General features: G+C 41.6%; 1 protein-coding gene across 1 annotated transcript in view; it reads left to right on the forward strand.

The window, feature by feature from the left end:
• Positions 1 to 22,846, forward strand: part of ubr3 (ubiquitin protein ligase E3 component n-recognin 3) — a 466,944-nt gene that overhangs the window by 179,746 nt on the left and 264,352 nt on the right. The window contains exon 25 of the mRNA XM_038790293.1: positions 7,465 to 7,553. Coding sequence (XP_038646221.1) covers positions 7,465 to 7,553 — 89 coding nt within the window. The remainder of the gene's footprint in view (positions 1 to 7,464; positions 7,554 to 22,846) is intronic.

Here is a 22,846-nt window from a genome sequence, read left to right on the forward strand (position 1 = left end):
GGCAGACTGGTCAGAAAAGCAAAAACCCATTGGATAATGTGGCGAGTTTGTTTGAAAATTGACTCAATGGCAGGAAACAAAGGATAATGGTTGATGGATGTTCTTGCAAATCCAAAGTCGCTTCCAGTCGGGTTCCGCAGGGCTCAGTGATGGGTCCCTTGCTGTTTGTTTTATATATTAATGATTTGGACTTGAATCTGGGAGGCATGATTGGAAAATTTGAAGATGACGACAAAAATTGGACATGTAGCTGATTGTGAAAGGGATAATTGTTGATTCCAGAATGACATCAAGGATTTTGTTACATTGGCAGAAAAGTGGCAAATGAGGGGCTGAGATAGAGTAGCTAGGAAGGACCAGTTTCTCCTCATAGAGAAGTCAATTACCAGGTGGCACATTTGAAAAAGGTTAGAGGGGACATGTGGGAAAACATTTGGGGGGGGCAGGGTAGCATAGTGGTTAGCACAGTTGCTTCACAGCTCCAGGGTCCCAGGTTTGATACCTGGCTTGGGTCACTGTCTATGCGGAGTTTGCACGTTCTCCCCATGTTTGTGTGGGTTTCCTCCAGGTGCTCCGGTTTCCTCCCAAAGCCCAAAGATGTGCGGGTTAGGTGGATTGGCCACTGTAGTGTCCAAAGGTTAGGTAGGTGGGGTTACTGGGTTACAGGGATAGGGTGGAGGTGTGGGCTTAGGTAGGGTGCACTTTCCAAGGGCCGGTGGAGACTCGATGGGCTGAATGGCCTCCTTCTGCACTGTAAATTCTATGATTCTATGAAAGGGGATGGTGGGTGTCTGGAATTTGCTGCCTGATTTGGTGGTGGAGGCTGAATCTCTCAACTTGTTTAAAAGGTATCTGGATCTGCTGTAACTTGCATGGCTATGGACCAGCTGCTGAAAGATGGGATTATAATGGGTGGCTAGTTTTTTATTTTTTGGTTTTTGGCCAGCGCAAACATGATGAGCTGAGTGGCTTTTTCTGCGGTGGTTTTAAAAGTTACATTAGAGCTATTTATTTGGACATCATTTTTAAAAGTCTCCTTAAACTAAAAGGAATATTGGCCCTTATATTTTGCCTGTAGCAAATCAGACGGAAACCTGATTTTTCTTTTGAGTTTGGAACTCTGAAATCCAGTGGTGGTGCTGCAAAAAATTCAAATAGCCTAATTATCATTGCGACAAAGCAATTTGTGCGTCATAGTGAATATATCGACATTCGGTTGGAAGAAGTAAGTTTGCAATATGTTGCACTCAGGGCGTTAAAAATTTTGATGACATATCTGTAAATCGCAAATAAGACATAAGGTAGAGATGAAGAATGTAAAAAGTAAACCGCGAATGCTAAAAATCTAAATTAGAAAATGTTAAATGCACAGAGCAGGACCAATCCTTTTCAGATGTTGGCACAGCTGCAATGATCTTCAGCATTTCTCTTGTAACTGTAACTGCTGTTAAAACAATTGGAATGGAAAAGTGATTCAATCAGTCATGTTTTTTAAAATTGTCATATTATGTTGGATTTCAAAATCGTGAATTAATTTCAATTTAAGCTGCTTTGCATTTCCCAAAAAGCCTCACAGCTGTTATAATGTTACTTTGTGTATATTTAATTATGTAACAGAAAAAATACACAATTTTTAAAAATTGTTAGCGAGAAAGACACAAGCATTTGGACATGAATTTCTGCAGCTTTCGCTCATTTTTGTTTGACAGATTTTCCGTCCACATTATTTCACCTTTCAACAAACACATTCACCAGCAGCAGAGACAGACAAAAGTCTGAAATTGTGATTCATCAAATGAAACAAAACAGTTTAGTTCAAATAGATTGGCTTTAATTCATTTTGGATTTCAAGTCAGATTTAATCGTAATGAAAATGGAATGAGCTATAAACAGGTGGTGATGACCTATTTTTTGCTACCCTGACCTGTCGACAAAGACAAAGGTGGCATTTCTTTCAAGATGGACTGTTGCCATAGAAACCAATACGGCACTAAAGCAGAAATCAAATTGCTGCTGATATTTGCAGCCTTGCTGTGTCTACCCCTTAAGCTACCAGAAAAAATTACTGCACTGAATTGAATCTGTCAAGATTTGTTGATGTCACCTTATTAGGGACCAAGTTTAAGTAAGGCACGCCTTAAGCTACGAGGAAATGTATGGGCATTGTAGGAAATGGAAGGAGCCAAAGGCAACTCATGTTTGTTTTTCTAAAAATTTTCAAGCTAAATGTTATGACAAACCTGCTTTTCAAGATTCAAGTTCAGTTGATTATTGGTCAGTCCATTTTCAGCAGCACTATTATCTAACTTGAAATCTAATGATGCATTAAAATTAACTATTTGACCAACACTCCTTTATTCAATTGCTTCATCCTAACTTCAGACTGATTTATGCCACTATGGTTGGTGAATGTTGAATGCAGACAGAAAATCATTGGAACTTTTCACAAGGTTTCCATATATTAAGGAGTAGCAATTACCATTGGATTGTCATTCCATGCTCAATTACATGAGTCAGTTTTCTTCTGAGGCTGTCTCGCCCGATCTTCTGACTCTGGTTGGGCGAGATCCAGGCTGTGCTGCTTATCTCCAAGGCCTGGTGTCAAAGTCCAGCTGTGTCCAAGTGAACGAGGCAAGCCCCCTTTTTACGGCACTGGCTGCACAAAGCTAGATAAACTACAGGTCCCATTGAAATTTAAAGGTCAATGACGGGCCAGAGAGAAGGTAAGTATTTGAAGATGAATTGGATAGGATTTGTTGGTGGCGATGGCGGCTGGGGTAGGGGGCTGGAGGGGAAGGAGGGGAATGGGGTGGAGAGGAGAGTGGGTGGGTAGAGCGAGATGGGAGTCCTGTGGGGGTCAGTCTGGGTATTTATAATACCTACTCAGAAGCTACAAGAGGTATTAAGTGTTCTAACTGTTTCCGAGTAACTATTTTTTATCTTTTTAAAAAATACATTTAGAGTACCCAATTTGTTTTCCCAATTAAAGGGCAATTTAGCATGGCCAATCCACCGACACTGCACATCTTTGGGTTGTGGGGGGGTGAGACCCACGCAGACACGGGAAGAATGTGCAAACTCCACACGAACAGTGACCCAGGGCTGGGATCAACCCTGGTCCTCCATGCCGAGAATGCAGCAGTGCTAATCACTGCGCCACCAGGCCGCCCCTCCGAGTAACTATTGGTGTAAGCCTGCGAGAACCATCCGAAATTTGAGATTTAAATTGTATTTTGGATGTTTCCCAGCATTAGACAATTATCCAAAGGAAGTTTGTATTTCTGAACAATTCCTATGTAAACTCTGACCTGTGAAGTTCCGAGAGGGGTCCTCCAATCTGATGCTGTGGAGCTCAGATGTTATGGCCCAGTGATTTTGTATTCTGCACTTGGGGTCAATTTGATTGGCCCTGTCTTTTGGGAAGCTAATTTCGGATCAGTCAGCCTTTGAATTCTATTCAGTCTAATGTTGTTTTCTAATGAGTTTAATGGAAAACAAAATCAACCATGATGTATAAACAGGCTGCCAATCTGATCCCTTTGGTTTTCAACTAGGTGGTTTGTTTTGAAATTGGTACCGGTATAAAATTGTAACAAGGTGCATGCCATATGCAAGAATATAATCGAAGATACTAATTGATCTGCAGTGATGTATACAAGGAGCCAAGGCCAGTTCCAGGTTTTGGGTCAAGCAAGGTAGCTAGTGACAGGATAAGAGAATAAAGGTGTAAGGGAGAAGGGCAGCATGTTAGCATAGTGGTTAGCATCAATGCTTCACAGCTCCAGGGTCCCAGGTTCGGTTCCCGGCTGGGTCACTGTCTGTGCGGAGTCTGCACGTCCTCCCCGTGTGTGCGTGGGTTTCCTCCGGGTGCTCCGGTTTCCTCCCACAGTCCAAAGATGTGCGGGGTTAGGTGGATTGGCCATGCTAAATTGCCCGTAGTGTCCTAAAAAGTAAGGTTAAGGGGGAGTTGTTGGGTTACGGGTATAGGGTAGATACGTGAGTTTGAGTAGGGTGATCATTGCTCGGCACAACATCGAGGGCTGAAGGGCCTGTTCTGTGCTATACTGTTCTAAATTCTAAAGGGAATAGGAGTTTGAATGAATATGGGTTGCAGGGTGCAGGACAGGAGAAGATAAGGAGGACAAGGCAAGGGGAGGGGGAGTAACAGAAAATAGTGATGACATTGGACTAGACTCTATTTCTTCATATCGTGCAGGGAAATGGAGCATGAAGATGTGTCGGTGCAACATTGAGGGCTGAAGGGCCTGTACTGCGCTGTATCGTTCTATGTTCTATGTTCTAAGATGAGGAACCAGCTAAGAAGGGGTTTGAAGGAAAAAGCAGTGCTGGCTATGGAACTGTTCGGAGGCATTTTCTGGGGCTAATATTCCTCTATTAGAATGTGGGTGGGGAGATGGCTACATTCTTGTGTGCTTAAAAAAAAAAAGGTTTTCAAATATCCCTGCAGTTGGGGAAATGCTTGATTTCTTTGTGGGAAAATGGAGTGCCCTTCCCTCACTTTTATATAAGTTTTAGGATTCTCAGCAGCATGGTAGCACAATGGTTAGTACTGTTGCTTCACAGCACCAGGGACCCGTTTTCAATTCCTGGCTTGGGGGTCACTGTATGTGCAGAGTCTGCGCGTTCTCCCCATGTCAGTGTGGGTTTCCTCCGGATGCTCCAGTTTCCTCCCATAAGTCCCGAAAGACGTACCGTTAGATGAATTGGACATTCTGAATTCTCCCTCTGTGTACCCGAACAGGCGGCGGAGTATGGCGATTAGGGGCTTTTCACAGTAACTTCATTGCAGTGTTAATGTAAGCCTACTTGTGACACTAATAAAGATTATTATAAAGATTATAATCTGAGTGCCAGGTGCCTGCCCTGTAGTTGATAATTCAGTTAGTTTTGTTTCTCCGGGGCCATGTTTCAAAGCCTTGATTCCAGTCTGGAGCCGCGATGTAATGGGGTAGAGCTTCAGTTTGTTTAGATTGGTTTTTTTTTCAGTTGTCTTTCTTGTGGGAGTTCAGGTGTGAATTGCACTTTTAAAATAATGAGATAATAAGGATCATCTTTATCAAAAAATTTTCAATCTCATTCTTCAGTTGAATTCACATCTTCTAAATTAATCCAATGTTCAATTTATAGTTAGAGTTCAGCTAATTGGAGAGAGTACAACTGGTCAGATTAGGATGAAATGGATTTTTGTTAGTGCTTCTTAAACATTTCCGTGCAATGCAAGGGGGCCAGCTTGCTTGGGTTATGACCACTGCTCACCAGCCCAAAACCATTGCGATAACCAATGTTTCTGGTCTTTTCTCTCTAGAATTGGTAGCAGATCCTATGTTAGCTCTGCATACAGGAATAAATTAGTTTAATCTATTGATTTTGTGGACTTGGTCACTTTGTGTTGTTTAACTGCAATTCCCTGTAAGGTTTAGCACTTGTTCTAAACTGAACTTTCAAAAAAAATATAGGTATTTGCCATACTTTGATCAAAATGGGGATTGTGGGATTCTAATTTGTTCAATCAGGGTCGCTTTCAACTCTATTGAAGAGCCTTTGATGATCCGTTTCAGATCCGTTATTCACAATTCTTTCCAGTAATTTAATACTTCCCTGCTTTATCTACTAAGGTTTCATAAATTTAGAGCTATGGCACAGCGCATGAACTCTTGGTTTTTCATGAAAAGCATGTCAGATCTTTGCTGCTCTGAAAGAGAATCGAGTTCAGGTTAAGATTTGTACTCCGGAGCAATTCAAACAAAAATGGACAACCATCGAGTTGTACAACACATTAGTTATTTGAGGCCTACCTAGTGATCTGCAGATACTAACATACAATTACTCAATGCCAAGGCTCTGTCAGTCACCAGAGCAGAGATTGAATTAAGTAAAATGTTAATATATTTAATCAGTGAGTAGTGTTTACATTTGGGAGTTTGTTATAAACTTGGAGGATCCAGTACATTGACTGCAGGCCAAATATGGCTTACAAGCTCCTTTAACTTGGCTCCTACTTGTTAGGTGCTTACCAAACCGATTTCAACTGTGGCTCATTTAGAGCCCTATAAATTTCCTAGCTCTTTTTCACTTGAAAAATTCTGCTTCCTGCTTCCTGACTTGACTCTGAACACTCGGCTGTCTTTTCATAAAAAATAGCCTTGTGGACTGAACTGCTAAGGCAAAACATCTGATTCCAAGTTTTGGAGATGAAAGTAAGGATTATTTGGGCATGTAGGAAGAAGAGTAGGTTATGTGGGTTGGCAGAGGTATCTGGTTGTTATTTGACGAACATGGAGTTTTTTAGTGTATATATGGAGCTCTCGATTTTGGTGTATTGCCCATGTATTTGCCATCCCTAATTGCCCATGAGAAGGTGGCAATGAGCTGCCGCCTTGAACTGCTGGAGTCCACATGATTTAGGTGTATTCACAGTGCTGTTAGGGCAGGAGGTCCAGGATTTTGACAGAAGGAACAGTAATGTGTTTCCAATGCCAAGATGCTGTGTGTCTTGGAGGGTTAGTCATAATTTTCCAAAACTCTCCAGATTTCCCATTGGAAAAGTGCAGATGCCACTTGATTATTTAAGAAAGGATGGGGAGACAAACATCAATTATGTGGAGACACTCGTCCTCTCATTCTCAGTGATTTCAACCTCCATCTCAATTCATTGTTCTCACTCTCTTACTCACTCTCTTCTGCACTCGCTGTTCTTTTGCGTTCTCTCTATTGTAAACTATCCACCCATATTCTTAGCTACCCCTTTGACCTTACCATCTCATGTCTCAACATATCACAGATAAGGTCATCTTTGATCACCTCATTTCCATCACTTTCCACCCATATCCCCCTTCAACATTCCAAACCTACCTCCTTATATGTGCCGCCCCTGGAAAAGATCTCTCCCCCAATTTACTTACCACTGCACTTTCAAAATCCCTTTGGTCCTCTGTTCACTGCAACATTTCTGTAGCTACTGATTTACTCAGCCACACAGTTGATTTCACCTTTGATGCCACAGTGTCCTGATGCCCTGAGGACATGAAAGGCATTATACAAAGACAATTAATTTCTACATATTGAAATGCTGAGCAGTGGAATAAATACTGCACTGTGGATAAATACTGAAATAACCTATAATTGTGGCATTGATAAATAATTTGTCTTTTATGAGCACAATATTCTGTATTAAAAATATATATTTAAGTGCATCATATTTTGAAATGCTGTCCATTGCTGTATTTATGCTTTTCTTCAGTTGCTCAGTATCTGAATACGTTCCCTAAATTTGATGACGGAACCTTTCTGAATCATGCTAATATTGATTTAGCTGGAGGAGAAAGTTCTTGCACTTGAATAGGGCACAGTAAATATGCTGAATATTCAATAGGAACCAAATTTTCTTTTGTACCTTTTGCCAATTATTGTTTTATTTTCATTTGTTTATTTTTCTTTACACAGACGTCAGAAAGCCAGAGAGAGACAACAGAAATTGCTTGCGGAATTTGCTTCAAGACAAAAAAGTTTCATGGAAACAGCAATGGATCTTGGTAAGCCTTTATAAATCGATGCACAATATTGTCCAGTTAAGACCATTTCATCAATATCACTATAATTTGAATGTCGCTGTCCTTTGGATTCTAATGGATTGTGAATTGTCTGCTTCCGACTTTTTCAATTGGATTTGTATATGGGCGGCAGAAGCTATTTAAAAATATTTGGATAGATTAAGACTACTGAATAGAAATTAGTTTACAGGTAGGTTACTGACCATTGAAATGGGTAACATGTCAAAATGATGTCCATCAGCATATATGAAAAAGGAATTGATAATAATAATAATATATATTGCCACAAGTAGGCTTACATTAACACTGCAATGAAGTTACTGTGAAAAGCCCCTAGTCGCATATGTAGTCCAATGGGAGGCTGATAAAGAAGGTAAGAGCCCATGGGATCCAGGGTAATTTTGAAAACTAGATCCAAACTGGTTTAGTGATAGGAGGCAGAGGGTGGTGGTTGAAGATTGATTTTGTGACTGAAACCTGTGTCCGCAGGGATCAGTGCTGGGTCCCTTGTTGTTTGTAGTGTGCTTAATGATCTGGGTGTGACTGTCGGAGGTATGATACATTCGCAAATGACACAAAAATTAGTGGTGTGGTAAATAGTGAGGCGGCTTTAGATTGCAGGATGATACAGGCGGAATGGTTAGATGGGCAGAAGATGGACAAATGGAATTTAACCTCAAAGTGTGAGGTAATGCATGTTAGGAGGACTAACAAGGCAAGGAAATATACAATGAATGTTCGGACCGTCTGAAGTACAGAAGATCAAAGGGATCTTGATGTGCATGTCCACAGATCTCTGAAGACAGCAGGACAAATAGATAAGGTGGTTAAGATGGCTCATGGGGAGCAGCACGGTTGTGCAATGATTAGCACTGCTGCCTCACGGTGCCGAGGTCCCAGGTTCGATCCCGGCTCTGGGTCACTGTCCATGTGGAATTTGCACATTCTCCCCGTGTCTGCGTGGGTTTCGCCCCCACAACCCACAGATGTGCAGGGTAGGTGTATTAGCCACCCTAAATTGCCCCTTAATTGGAAAAAATGAATTGGGTACTCTAAATTTAAAAAAAAGATGGCTCATGGATTCTTGCCTTTATTAACTGAGGCACTGAATAAATGAGCAGGGAGGCTATGTTGGAGCTGTATAAAACACAGGCTAGGCCCCAGCTGGTGTACTGTGTACAGTCCTGGCCACCAAACTATAGGAAGGAAGTGATTGCACTGGAGCAGATGCAGAGGAGATTCACCAGGATGTTGCCTGGGCTGGAGTGTTTGTTATCAAGAGAGACTGATCAGGCTGGGTTTGTTTTACATGGAGCAGGGAAGACTCAGAGGGGACCTGATGGAGATGTATAAAATTATGAGGGACATAAATAGGGTGGGTATCACAAAGGTACTTTCCCCTTAGTGGAGAGATCAATAACTAGGGAGCATAGTTTTAAGGTAATGGCAGGAGATTTAGAGGAGATATGAGGAAAATCCTTTTCACCTAGAAGGTGGTGAGAATCTGGAATTCACTGCCTGAAAGACTGGTAGAGGTGTCAACCCGCACAACCTTTAAGAAGTATTTAGATGAGAAATTGAAATGCCATAGCAAACAAGGCTACGGGACAAGTGCTGGAAAATGGGATTATAATAGATAGGTGCTTGATGGCCGGCGCAGACACAATGAACCAAAAGACTTCTCTCTGTGCTATAAAACTCGGTCTTGATAAAGAGGATACGAAAAAATATTGGCAGGTAGAATCAAACAAAATCCTCAGATATTTTAATACATTGAGAGGAGGAGAATAGAAAGGTGGGCTGAGATGTACATGCCAACTTAAAAAAATTATTTTATTTTTTGTAATTAAGGGGTAATTTAGCCTGGGTAATCCACCTACCCTGCACACCTTTAGGTTGTGGGGGTGAGATCCACGCAGGCACATGGAGAATCTGCAAATGTACGTGGTAGCTTTTGATTGATTCAGAAGACATGGGCAGGGTTCTCAATGAGTACTTTGTCTCACTGAATTCACGAAGGAGAGGGATGATGCAGGCATTCTAGTCAAAGAAGGGAAGTGTGCAATATTAGATGCAATATACATAGTGAGAAAGGGCATACTGGAGGGACTGACGTCCATGAAGGTGAATAAATCATCAGGGACAGATGAATAGTATCCCAGACTGTTGAAGGAAGCCAAGGAAGAACTAGTGGATGCTCTGAGGATTATTTTCCAATCCTCACTAAATACAAGTGATATCTTAGAGGATTGGAGACTACAAACATTGTACCATTATTTAAAAAGGGTGCAAGGGCTAGATCAGAGAACTGTCGGCCGGTCAGTCTGACTTTGGTGCTAGGCAAATTATTGGAAACAATTCTGACGGGATACACTGTCATTTAGAAAGGCACAGATAGATCAGGGATTGTCTGCATGGTTTTGTTTGGGAAAGATCATGTGTTACGAACTAAGGAATTATCAAGCAGGATTGATGAGAGTAGTGCAGTAGATGTTGTCTACATGGATTTATTTCATTAAGGCTTTTGAAAAGGTACCACATGGCAGTCTAGTCAGAAAAGTAAGATATCATGAATATCTTATGGGATACAGAGGAAGGTGACACGTTGGATCTAAAATTGGCTCTGGGACTGGAAACAAAGGGTAATGATCAATGGATATTTTGGCGAATGGGGATTCCCGTGGTGTTCCACAGGACTCAGTGTTGAAGGCTTTGCTGTTTGTTGTATATATTAATGATTTAGACTTAAATGTGGGTGGCATGATTGAGAAATTTTCAAGTGACACAAAAATTGGCTGTGTAGCTGATAGTGAAAAGGTGAGCTGTCGTCTCCAGAATTTTATCAATGGTTTGATTAATTGGCCTGAAAAGGGCAAATGGAATTCAATCCGGAAAAGTGTGAGGTGGTCCATTTGGGGAGGCAAACAAAACGATGAAATGCTTAATAAACGAGAGACCTTGGAGTGCATGTCCAAAGATCCCTGAAGGTGGCAGGACCGGCGGACAAAGTGGTCAAGAGAGCATATAGAATGCTTTCCTTTAGTTGGCGAGGTATTGAATATAAAAGCAGGGTGTAATGCCAGAACTGTATAAAATGCTGGTTAGGCTGGAATTTTAAGTACAGTGTACATTACAGAAAGGACATAATTACTCTGGAGAGAGTACAGAGGAGATTTACAAGAATGATGCCAAGGCTTGAAAATTGCAGTTATGAGGAGAGATTGGAAATCCCTGATTTGGTCGGGTTGTTTTCCTTGGAACAAAGAACAAAAAAAAGTACAGCATAGGAACCGGCCCTTCAGCCCTCCAAGCCTGTGCTGACCATGCTGCCCGTCTAAACTAAAATCTTCTACACTTCCGGGGTCTGTATCCCTCTATTCCTATCCTATTCATGTATTTGTCAAGGTGCCCCTTAAACGTCATTATCGTTTCTGCTTCCACCACCTCCTACGGAAGCGAATTCCAGGCACCCACTATCCTCTGTGTAAAAAACCTTGCCTTGTACATATCCTTTAAATCTAGCTCCTCGCACCTTAAACCTATGCCCCCTCTACCCTGGAAAAAAGCCTCTGACTATCCACCTTGTTTATGCCCCTCATAATTTTGTAGACTTCTATCAAGACGCCCCCCCACCCTCCGTCGTTCCAGGAGAACAAATCGAGTTTATTCAACCTCTCCTCAGACTAATTGAGCTTTAAAAAATTATGAGGGGCCTAGATAGCATAGACAGGAAATACTTGTTGAGGGGTCAACCACTTGGATGTAGATTTAAGGTGATTGGTGAAAGGATTAGAGGGGACATGAGGGAAAGCATTTTCCCCCAGAGAGTGGTGAGCATCTGGAATTCACTGCCTAAAGTTTGTTGTTGAGGCCCAACACAAATGTACCTGGATCTGCATGTAAAGTTCTATAAGTTGCAAGCCTATGAACCAAGTGCTGGAAGGTGGGACTAAAATGAGCGACTAGTTTCTATTTCTCTCTTTTGGCTGGTGCAAACACAATCGGCTGAATAGCCTCTTTCTGTACTGGTTATCTTTCTATGATTATATGGTTTATCATTCTAACTGTAGTCATTTCTGCACTCATAGTACTACTAACTTTAATCACTAGTGAATGACTTTTGTGGCCTATGGAAGAGAATGTAAGTAAGGAGTATATTAGAATGTGTTCCTGTCACTTGTAATTATATTTACCACTTGAGATTGATGTCTAAAGCTATGATAAATATTTTTTTTCCATCTAAGTAGTTGAAATCTTTATTTAGTGATCCTGATCAAGACTGCTTGACATCCGACTGAGCTTCAGAAAATTTTGTGTGTTTCTCAATAGAAGTATTTCAAATGTTATTGCTTAGTCCTTGAAATAGAAATACCTCAGGCAAATGAGAACAGAGCATCGTGGGTTTTTTTTCCTGAAAGCAAGGTGACATCAGAAATTCTCAGGCTGCTGAGCCTAGTTAGAAAAATAAATTAGATTTCAACTGTCTTTTGGGAAATGAGGTGAAGGGTTGGGGCAGAAGATATCAAAAGTACTAATAGTTGTTCTGCCTTGAGGGAGTTACCATGACACACTGTTTAGTAAGGGAAAATGTTCTTTACAATTAGAGACTTGTATTATACTCAGCAATTTCTTGCCTCTTTTCCTAGCTTTTGGCCACTTGACAAACACTGTCTTGGGCTCGCATACAAAACCAATTAAATACTGTGAAGCAGTTGACAAAAATCTTTAAAATATGAAACATCAGACAATTTGGATTTACTTTTTGTAATCTCACATTTGGCTTTGATTTTTTTTAACAGTCATAAAATAAGCAGGCATTGTTAAGAATGGTGGAAATGTTTGTAAACAAAGACGCATTAGACAGAATGCAATATAGTTCAATGAATTATTAGCTTTGAGTTGCATAACCTGACTTCCTACATGATATATACAGAAGGAACAATTTTTCTAGTCGTTTGGTAGTACAGAACTTGAATATTGCTGGAAATAAAGACCTTTTTGTCGAAGCTTTTGGTCTTGCATTCATCAGGACAACTCGCAAGGGAGACCACAAATTTATACAGTATGAGAAGAGTGCCGATTGGTTGGTCAGTGGACTCTGATTGGTAGAGGTGTTGTAATGGAGAATGCACCAGTTGATGGTGAGTGACAGTTATCTGCCGTGCACAGTTTGAAATTTAAACCAGAGTTTGACTCTGATTGGCCAAGACATTGCCCTGAGGAATGAACCAATAAATGGCTGTCACTTATTTTATTTAACTAAAACAAGTGAGATGTGTATACATGTTCTTATCTCTCTGCAAAGAACAAGGCCCTGTGTATTAATATATAGCTTCCAGTATGTGTGAATGCTCCACACTCCAAGACCAACTGAAAATTTTATATTGGTTGTCAGAGTAATTCTTGTCACACTGAGAATTCTTAGCATCATTTGTGAGAAACAAAATATTTTGTTTTTAATTCCAGTGCACAAGCCTAAGAGAGTCTGGAAGCAATCATAGAAACATCACTTTAAGCTATTATCATTTATAGGGAAGGAGTGGCAGTAAAGGGGTGGTGAATAATTAGAACTACTGATGAATAAAGATGATGTTTCAATTTCTTGGTTGGGGGGGGGGGTGCATAAATGGAAGACAGTACTTAAATCCAGCAGGGAATTTAAGAGAAGCCTCTTTATACAAAGAATGGTTAGAATGTAAAATTCACTATCAGATGAAAAACTTCATTTATATTGGCTCTTTTCAGGACCTCAGGATATCCCCAAGCTCTTTGCGTTACCTTTTAAAAGTGTAGTCACTATTGTGGTAAACATGGTAACCAATTTGTGTGCAGCAAGCTTTCACAGACAGTAATGGTGATCTCTGTTACTGCTGTTGTTTGAGGGATAAATATTGACCAGGACACCGGGAATAACTGCCTTGCTCTTCTTCAAATTAGTATCATGGGATATTTAGCATGCACTTTAGAGAGCAGATGGGACTGCAGTTTGCTGATTTATTTGGCAGCAGCTCTGACAATGCAACACTCCCTTACTCCTACACAGGCGTATCAGCTGAGATTTTGTGCTCTCGCCTGTGGAGTGGAACTTGAACTCACAACCTTCTAACTCAGAGGCAAGACTGCTTCCGACTGAGCCACAGCTTACACTGACTGAATGAATAGTTGAGGCAACTATTAGATAAAACAATTGAAAGAATATGTTGATGTGTTCAGATGAAATTGGGTGGGAGGAGACCCATTTGGAGCATAAATGGACCTGTTCATTATTTCCCAATTTGATTATTCCAATTCTCCACTGTTTGCCTTCATCTTGCATTGACAGCTCAGCTCATCCAAAACTGTACTGCTGATATCCTGTCTAATATCAGGTTTCATGAAAAGGGCGTAGAACGACCGCTGGGAGCAAAATTTGATGATGGACATGGAAGTCACCCATCTGGAGCACATTCCTGAGCCCTTTCCATCCTCCGTGCTGACCATGGAGGAGAACTGATTCATCATCAGCTGGGGGTGCAGTGCAGAGGTGGCCGGTGGTAATCAGGAGGTTTTGTTGCCGATGTGTGATTTATGCTACGAGACTTCATGGGGTTTGGGGTCTGGCAGTTTGGGTTACATTAAGACCACTCAGCTCCTTACCTCATTATAGTCTATGTTTAAACATGGACAAAAGGGTTGAACTCGAGAGGTGAGGTGAGAGTGACAGCCCTTGATATCAAGGCAGCAGTTGGCTGAATGTGACATCAAGGAGACCTTGCAAAATTAAAGTCAGTGGGTTATCAGGCAGAAACTGTCCACTGGTGAGGTTCATACCGAGCACAAAGGACGATGGTTGTTGTGGTTGTCGGGCAGTCATCTCAATCCCAGAATATTGTTGCAGGAGTTCCTCAGGATAGTGTCCTTGGCTCAATCATCTTTTGCTCCTTCATCAATGACCTACTGTCCATCATAAGGTCAGAAGTGAAATGAAATGAAAATCGCTTATTGTCACGCGTAGGCTTCAATGAAGTTGCTGTGAAAAGCCCCTAGTTGCCACATTCCGGCGCCTGTCCGGGGAGGCTGGTACGGGAATCGAACCGTGCTGCTGGCCTGCTTGGTCTGCTTTAAAAGCCAGCGATTTAGCCCTGTGCTAAACCAGCCCCAGTGAGCCTGGTGAGCTAAACCAGTGGAGATGTTTGCTGAAGATTGCACAACATTCAGCTCTATTTGCGCCTCTTCAGATACTGCAGCATTCTGTGTTCATATGCAGCAAGACCTGGACAACATTCAGTCTTGGCTAATAAGTGGCAAGTGACATTCTCGCCAGGCAATGACCATCCCCAACAAGAAAGAATGTAATTATCTCCCTTTGGCATTCTGCTATTAACACTGTCAACATCCTGGGAGTTGCCATTGACAGGAACTGTACAGGGCTATCCATATAAATACCGTGGCTACAAGAGCAGGTCAAAAGTTGGGAATCCTGAGATGAGTAACTTACGTCCAGACTCCCCGCAGCATTTACAAGGCATAGATCAGGAATGTGATGTAATACTCTCTCTTGTCTGCATAAGTGCAACTGCAACAACAGTCAAAAAACTCAAAATAATCCAGGACAAAACAGCCCGCTTGATTGGCACCACTATGATGACCGTGGGAAATTCAGATGTATCATATTGTAGGTATTTGGTGCAGTAAAGGTTAAAAGCCTGTGTGTGTGATGGTATGTGTGTGGGTGTGTGTGTGGTTGAAAGACAGGCATAATTTAGGGGCTATGGGGTGCAATTAAACCATCATGAAAAGCTCGCATGGTTCTGACAGGAGTCCGATCTTTTCATTAAAGCATCAAGAGCGATCTCTTTCTCAAAGAATATCACTGTGTTGCTCATTCTGGGTGAGTGTGCTTAACACTCAATTTGGCTCTGTTTCGTTACTTAGCTCTGGAGTCGCCAGGTATCGTTAAGATACCGCCACAAGTTTCAAGGTCAAGTTCAAAGCAATAAAACCATACACCAATTAGTAAGTTCAAACAACTGAGTTTATTATAATACAATTATAATACTACCCATGCACACGCTAAGATGATTAAACTATTCCTACCACTAAATAAACCAATACTTATCTTAAAGGGAACTGCCGAATCAGGGGACAAGGCCTCTTGCTCTGCTCTGATCTGCAGACTTCAGGCTGGAACGGGTTAAAAAGGGATCAGGAGTGTCTATCTCTGGTAGCGATCGTTGTGAGACACTTACTTGCTGGCGGCTGCTTTCCCAAACCTCTCCTCTCTCTCGTTCAAGGTCTTCTTTGGCAAAAGCTGGTTGAGATGCTGGTCCAGAGAGGAGGGCTGGTTAAGAAGAACGAACTAAGTGTGGGACCTGTCTTTTATAGGTCCTAGGGCTTCGCGCCCTTTTGGACGGACCCTTTTCCTGCTGGGAATCGATTGGGGCTCTTCCCAATCGATTTGTTTAAATCCCCCCAATACTGAGGCTATCTCTCGGCTACTGGGCGGGCCTTCAGGTGCTTTGTTTTCGAACCCCGCTGGTGCCGCGGTGTCTGGTTTCCCATACACTGTTGCAATCACTTTCCTATTTGTGTCCATTGTCCCTGGGATCGTTCCATTGCTATGTTAACTATCCCGGAGATTGCCTCATTAGTATGCGGAATGTTCGTTTCGGTGCTGTCTGCTCTCTTAGCAGACAGAATACACATTGGCTTGGTGCAGCCTGCTTGTGCTGCAAACATTGTCCATTTTAACCTGCAAGCTTTGCGTTCCTCCATTTTGTATTGAGGGAATGGCCAACTTCAGTGGCTACAACTGGGACGTTAAAGGTTTTAATACTGTGTTAGTAATGATGTTTGTTTTAATATATTCATATAATCACTCTTGGAGTAAGGTATTCTTCCTCAGTCTTACAAAATTAAAATAAACTATTGGGGTTTGTGTCCATTATCCTAGCCACTGTTGGGGTCTGATCTTGGATCATAATACCACTGTAAACATTCACTCCCTCCACCGACACATGGTGGCAGCAGGCTGCACCACCTACAAGATGCACTGCAGCATCTTTCCAAGGCTCTTTCTAAGCATCTTCCAAACTTGTGAGCTGTACCACCTAGAAGTACATGTGACAAAACTCAAGTACCTGCCTTAACCTGAAGTTGGAGGTCAGGAATTCCAATTCCCAATGAACCTCTGGTCTATTGCGCCAATTTGGAAATGGCTGCACAGGTGCGGTTCATTTATTTTACTTTTTTCAAGCCGGGAACTTGTCCTGTACATCTGCCCAGAAACAAGAAAGGCCAAACAGCATCAAGGGCCATGACCAAGTGGGTGTCCCGGGGGCAGGACACAGGAGCAGGACAGGGAGAGGTCCAAAATGGAGATGCTAGGCAAGGGATAAAGATAGGGATGAGGAAAAGGTCAAATAAACTTAACCGAAAAAAGCAGAGTAATAGGCTCAGGGTTAACGAAAGAACTGCAGTAAGTAGACTTGAAGTAAAGTGGACTTGTGGGCAGCCCTGAAGATCTGAGAAGACAGCCGAAGGTTGGTGTGTCTGTTCTGTGGGCTGTTGGGGGCAAAGGTACCCCTTTGAAGCAGCGGTGCCCTGCTCGGCACAGTTGAAGATCTGAAATAGTGCTTGGATCTATCCCTCAATGCCAGCAAAACTAAAGAGCTGGTCATTGACTTCAGGAAGCAAAGTACTGTACACATCCCTGTCTGCATCAACGGGGCCGAGCTGGAGATGCTTGACAGCTTCAAATTCCACATCACCAACAATCTGTCCTGGTCCACCCACGTCGACATTCCCACCAAGAAAGCACAACAGCGCCTATACTTCCTCAGGAAACTAAGGAAATTTGGCATGTTCACACTGACTCTTACCAACTGTTACAGATGCACTATAGAAAGCATCCTATCTGGCTGCATCACAGCCTGGTGTGGCAACTGCTCGGCCCGAGACAGCAAAAAACATCAGAGAGTCGTGAGCACCGCCCAGTCCATCACACAACCCTGCCTCCCATCCATTGGCTCTATACCTCCCGCTGCCTTGGGAAAGCGGGCAGCACAATCAAAGACCCTTCCCATTTGGTTCACTCACTCTTCCAACTTCTTCCATCGGTCAGGAGATACAAAAGTCTGAGAACACACATGAACAGCTTCAAAAACAGCTTCTTCCCCGCTGTTACTAGACTCCTAAACAACCCTCTTATGGACTAACCTGATTAATACAACACACCTGTCTCCTTCACCCGATGCCGGTGTCTATGTATTTACATTGTGTACCTTGTGTTGCCCTATTATATATTATATTTTATTTTCATGTACTAAATTATATGTTTGAGCTGCTTGCAGAAAAACACTTTTCATTGTTCCTCGGTACACGTGACAATAAACAAATCCAATCCAATCTAGAAAGGTGGTGCTTGAGTGCACTCAGAAATCCAATGAAAGGAATCCCGGAAAGCAAGATTAAAACCCTACCGTTGTTGAAACGGCCCAAATGGGAGTGACTTTTGGAAATAAATCCAAGGGAGATCTTCAAATATGGAGATTAGAAATCCTTGTGAGAAGGACAAAGTTTCAGTGAGTTTGGTTGGCTCACACTGTGACCGTTATCTGAGTGGGTTGTTAATAAATTCACGGAATCTGCTTTGTTCACACTTGACATTTATTGTGGGGTGTTCGGTGTGTGTCAGAGAAACAAGAGATTGAGCTCTCTGAGAAGTAAAAATGCATCGTTATTAGGCCAGTAGTTAACTGCATAATCAGTTATGGGACTCAGTAAAACTACTAGTTTAGCAGAGATGCAGGGCAGCACGGTGGTGCAGTGGTTATCTCTGTTGCCTCATGGCGCCGAGGTCCCAGGTTCGATCCCGGCTTTAGGTCACTGTCCGTGTGGAGTTTGCTCATTCTCCCCGTGTCTGCGTGGGTTTCGCCCCCACAACCCAAAGATGTGTAGGGTAGGTGGATTAGCCACACTAGATTGCCCCTTAGTTGGAAAAAAATAATTGGGTACTCTAAATTAAAACAAAAAGTTTAGCAGAGGTGCCACTGGAAGATTGGGTTTATGAAACTCTACAGTTGAAGAATCGGTGAGTTTAGAGGGCTACAACTTGGGTGAGAAATATCAAGTAAATGTTCAGGAATTCACCAGAAGAAAACCATTTGCAACTGTGTCAGTCCCAAACAAGAAGCCTTTGTGTCAAGCTAGTGGTAACTCTTCACTGGTTTATGTGTCTGTAAAGATATTGCTGGGATAAAGAAATATTGTGAATTTGAATCATCTTCTTGTGTATGTATTGAGATCATTCCAGCCTTTTTGTCTTCTGTAATATGCCTTGCCCTGTTTAAGAAATATTTTATTCTTATGTATTAAAAATCTATCAGCAGATTCCTGTGACTTTGTTCAGTAACTTTCCTCTACGGTTTCCAAAAAAAAGTTAGGATCTATCAAGCCAGGTTTCACTTTTGGATCTGACTTGTCCAGTATTGGTATCAGCTGGGATTATAAGAGGACAAGGGCAGCAGATGCATGGGAACTCCATCACCTGCAGGTTCTCCTCCAAGCCAGACACCATCCTGACTTGGAACTATATCACCATTCCTTCATTTTTTTCTGGGTCAAAATCCTGGAATCTTTCCCAACAACACTGTGGCTACAACACATGTATTGCAATGGTTCAAGAAGACAGTTCACTACCGCCTTCCCAAGGACAACTAGGGATGGGCAATAACTGTTGACTTAGCCAGCAACAGCCATACCCCGTGAATGAATCAATACATTTTTCAAAATTGGACAGTCCTCTGCTAATCGCTGACTTCCAGGCAAATTACAGTCAGTTTTTTTTTAGGGGGTCTCATGGGAGAGAGAGTGGCGTCTGGGGTATGGGAGGCTGTGAATTTCCTTGCAGGACCCTGAGGAACATTTCCAAAAGAAACATTTTAGACTTTCTAAAAGTGTCTCTTTACGTTAAAATCCCATTGGAGTCCTATTTGCATAGTAGGATCTGAATTGCACAAATTTACGATGATCCCCTTTCGACTTTAAAAATCCTGATAGTCAAAAATGGTCAGGATCTGAGCAGTTAAGTAGCCTGCTTGTATTTAACTGCCAACCTGCCTGATTTCCATTGGAGGGACAGGGTTAAAATTGAGCTGCTGGGGAAAAAGTTGAATTGTTTTGGTTTTGTATAATGGTTTGTGTGACAATCAATTTGATTAAAAACAAACTAATTTTAGTTTGCAGTCAGCTTTATTGTGTGATATAGAAAGATATTTTATATCTGCCAATCCTTGTGAATGTTTCGCACTATATAATGTATTATGGCCATAGTGGCAGTACATTTTGCTGTAGCCTGAAGCAATGGTATATAGCTTTAATAATAGAAGACATCATTTATTGGGTCCACAAGAACAAATTCATAGTTGTTCTTTGACCTTCATTTCAAAATAAATATTGGTACATTTTCATGAAATTGAAAATTTTTTGACATTTGAAGTTAATTTGTAACGGTGCATTTCTCGTTACACAATGTTGCCAGTTTGTGTCAATCTTAAACTACACAACATTACATGATAATAAATTGATTTCTACAGCTGTGGAGTTCTATTCCTGTAAAGTTTCTAGTGAATGGACCAGTTTATTTGAAATTAAAGATTTGCGGTAGTGTAAGATAGGATATCTTTCTGAAATGCTAGGTTCTGTGTTTCCTTGACAGGTTAACAAGATACTTAAATCCCACTGTATGCTTCATAATTTGGTGATCCATTAACATAATTTGCAAAGTGACTTTAAAATTAAGTATTTAACCAGTCTTTTACCAGTGAGTGCTTCGGTGTTTGTTATAGATTGCATATTTTTAGAAATGTTGTGTTTCAGGGAAAATATTACATGATTTGCAAATCTTTATAATCAGCACCTTCAAACTAGGTCTCTAGTTTTTAAACTGACGCACCAAAATCAATGCTATATTTTAAGAGAAAGGAATCAGTTGAAGGGAAGAGGGCTTCCTTTGAGCACACATCTTAAATTAATGCTTAGCATTGTCATTTCATTCAGGTAGTAGAACCCCCTGACATTTTATGAGAATTGAAGGCCTAATATGCTTGCTGCATAACTGGTGCTATAAGTTCCTAAGGTACTTCCTGATTACGTTATGATCAGGCTGTGTCATTTGGGACTATGTTAATCTTTGGCCTCAGTAGCTCATAATATGGGGTACTCAGTTTTTATGCAGCAGTACTTTGGGCACTGAAAATTGCTTTATTAACCTTATTATTAATTAGTCCTCTTTGTAGTAGTTAGAGAGCTGAGAAGTCCAGATTTGATTTTCTGAACAAGTAAAACTTCTCTGGGAGCAGAGTGCGAACTTACAGAAAGAAGGTGAGCTGCTCAATTCTGCTGCCAGTGCTGTCATATAGATGGCCGACTATAAGGAGTCATTTTTATTTTGTGAATCGTGATTTTTAATGAAATTCTATTTCATATTTGTAAGAGCTCCTAATAGTAATAGTGGAATGTCAGGAATGTGAAAATAGATCACACCAATGGTACATAGAACATAGAACAGTACAGCACAGAACAGGCCCTTCGGCCCTCAATGCTGTGTCGAGCCATGATCACCCTACTCAAACCCACGTATCCACCCTATACCTGTAACCCAACAACCCCCCCCCCCCCCCCCCCCCCCCCCCCCACCCCCCCCACCTTATTTTTTTATTAGGACACTACGGGCAATTTAGCATGGCCAATCCACCTAACCCGCACATCTTTGGACTGTGGGAGGAAACCGGAGCACCCGGAGGAAACCCACGCACACAGGGGGAGGACGTGCAGACTCCACACAGACAGTGACCCAGCCGGGAATCGTAGTTACCATTCATTTCGGTATCCACATAATTTTGAAATTGGGTGAAATTTTATGGAGTCAGGATTAATATTGTTCTTCTTACTACGATTACCGCTTCGTGTATTCTATTTTTTTAAAAGCAGAAAATAACTGAAGCTAAATTTTCACCAGGATGTCACTTGTTGGGAAGATCTTCTGTCCGTACCACAAACTCTGTATCCTAGTCACTGACTCCATTCCTCTCCCTGTTCACTGTCTGAGCCTGAACCAGAACATTTGCATTCTCCAAATCCCTCACTTCTTTCAGCTCCCCATCCAAATTTCAGCACTCCTCCAATTCTGGCCCCATGTAAATTTCTGATTTTAATTGCTTGACGACAAAAATAGCCATCAGCAATCTGAGCTCTCGACTCTGGAATCCCCCCCCCCCCCCCCCCCCCCCCCCCCAACCCTCTCTGCCTCTTACCCCTCTTTTAAGCCACACCTTAAAACTTGCCACTCTGACCAAACTTGGTCACGTGTCCTAATATCAAATTTTGTTTGATATTGCTGCTGTGAAGCACCTTGAGATTTTTTACTATGGTAATAGAGCTTTGTCAGTGCAAGTTTTTGTTGTTTCGTCCACGATTATGGTTAGATTTTGGCCCACCACCCTTTTAATAGACGAATGCTGTCCTTTGTTCATGAATGTAATTGGGATATAAAATATCAGCAGTTTATCTATCTCATATAACTCCATGGCATTTCATAAAGGAACTTTAATGTGTACCATACTGCCCTTGTAATTGGTTTTTGGCAGCAAGCAAGTGCTTGATATCTAATATCATTAACCGTTGAGATGAATTTGTACAAATTCATGGCGAAATGGTGATTCCAAATTGTAAAACTTTTGTGAGTCTTCAGCATTCAACATAGGGACAAGAATAGACCATTCACCCTCTCACCCTTGGTTTCCTCATTCAATGAAATCACAGTTGATCAGTGTCTTAACTTCACCCTCACTCCTTGCTTCACCCTCACTCCTTGGTTCTATAACTTTTTATATTCTTGACTAGCAAAAAATCTAATGACTTTAGATTTAGTATTACTTCTACCTGCTTGAAATGCAATCTACAGTTTTAACGTGGTGACATACATTTTGATGTGTGATGTGCTTCTTTTGGGTATCCAAATAAACTTGCTGCGTTGTGAGGGAACTGCAGAACAGCCAGTGTTACATTTGTTAATATGTAGTTCACTGCACATGGTTTGGAGGCATATGGCAAACACATTTTAATAAATCCTTGGAATTAGAGCTGATTAATTTTGCAGTTATATAGAAAAGCCTTTGTGTGCAGAAATAAGCTCAATATTTTTTTATTGATGCAAATAACTGCTAGTCGTGCAATGCAAGTGTATTTAATAGTCTTGATCAATAAATGCTTTGAATGCAAGTGAAAAGTGTGCG

The sequence above is a fragment of the Scyliorhinus canicula genome, chromosome 2 (genome assembly GCF_902713615.1).
Source record: "Scyliorhinus canicula chromosome 2, sScyCan1.1, whole genome shotgun sequence".
NCBI classification, from domain to species: Eukaryota; Metazoa; Chordata; class Chondrichthyes; order Carcharhiniformes; family Scyliorhinidae; genus Scyliorhinus; species Scyliorhinus canicula.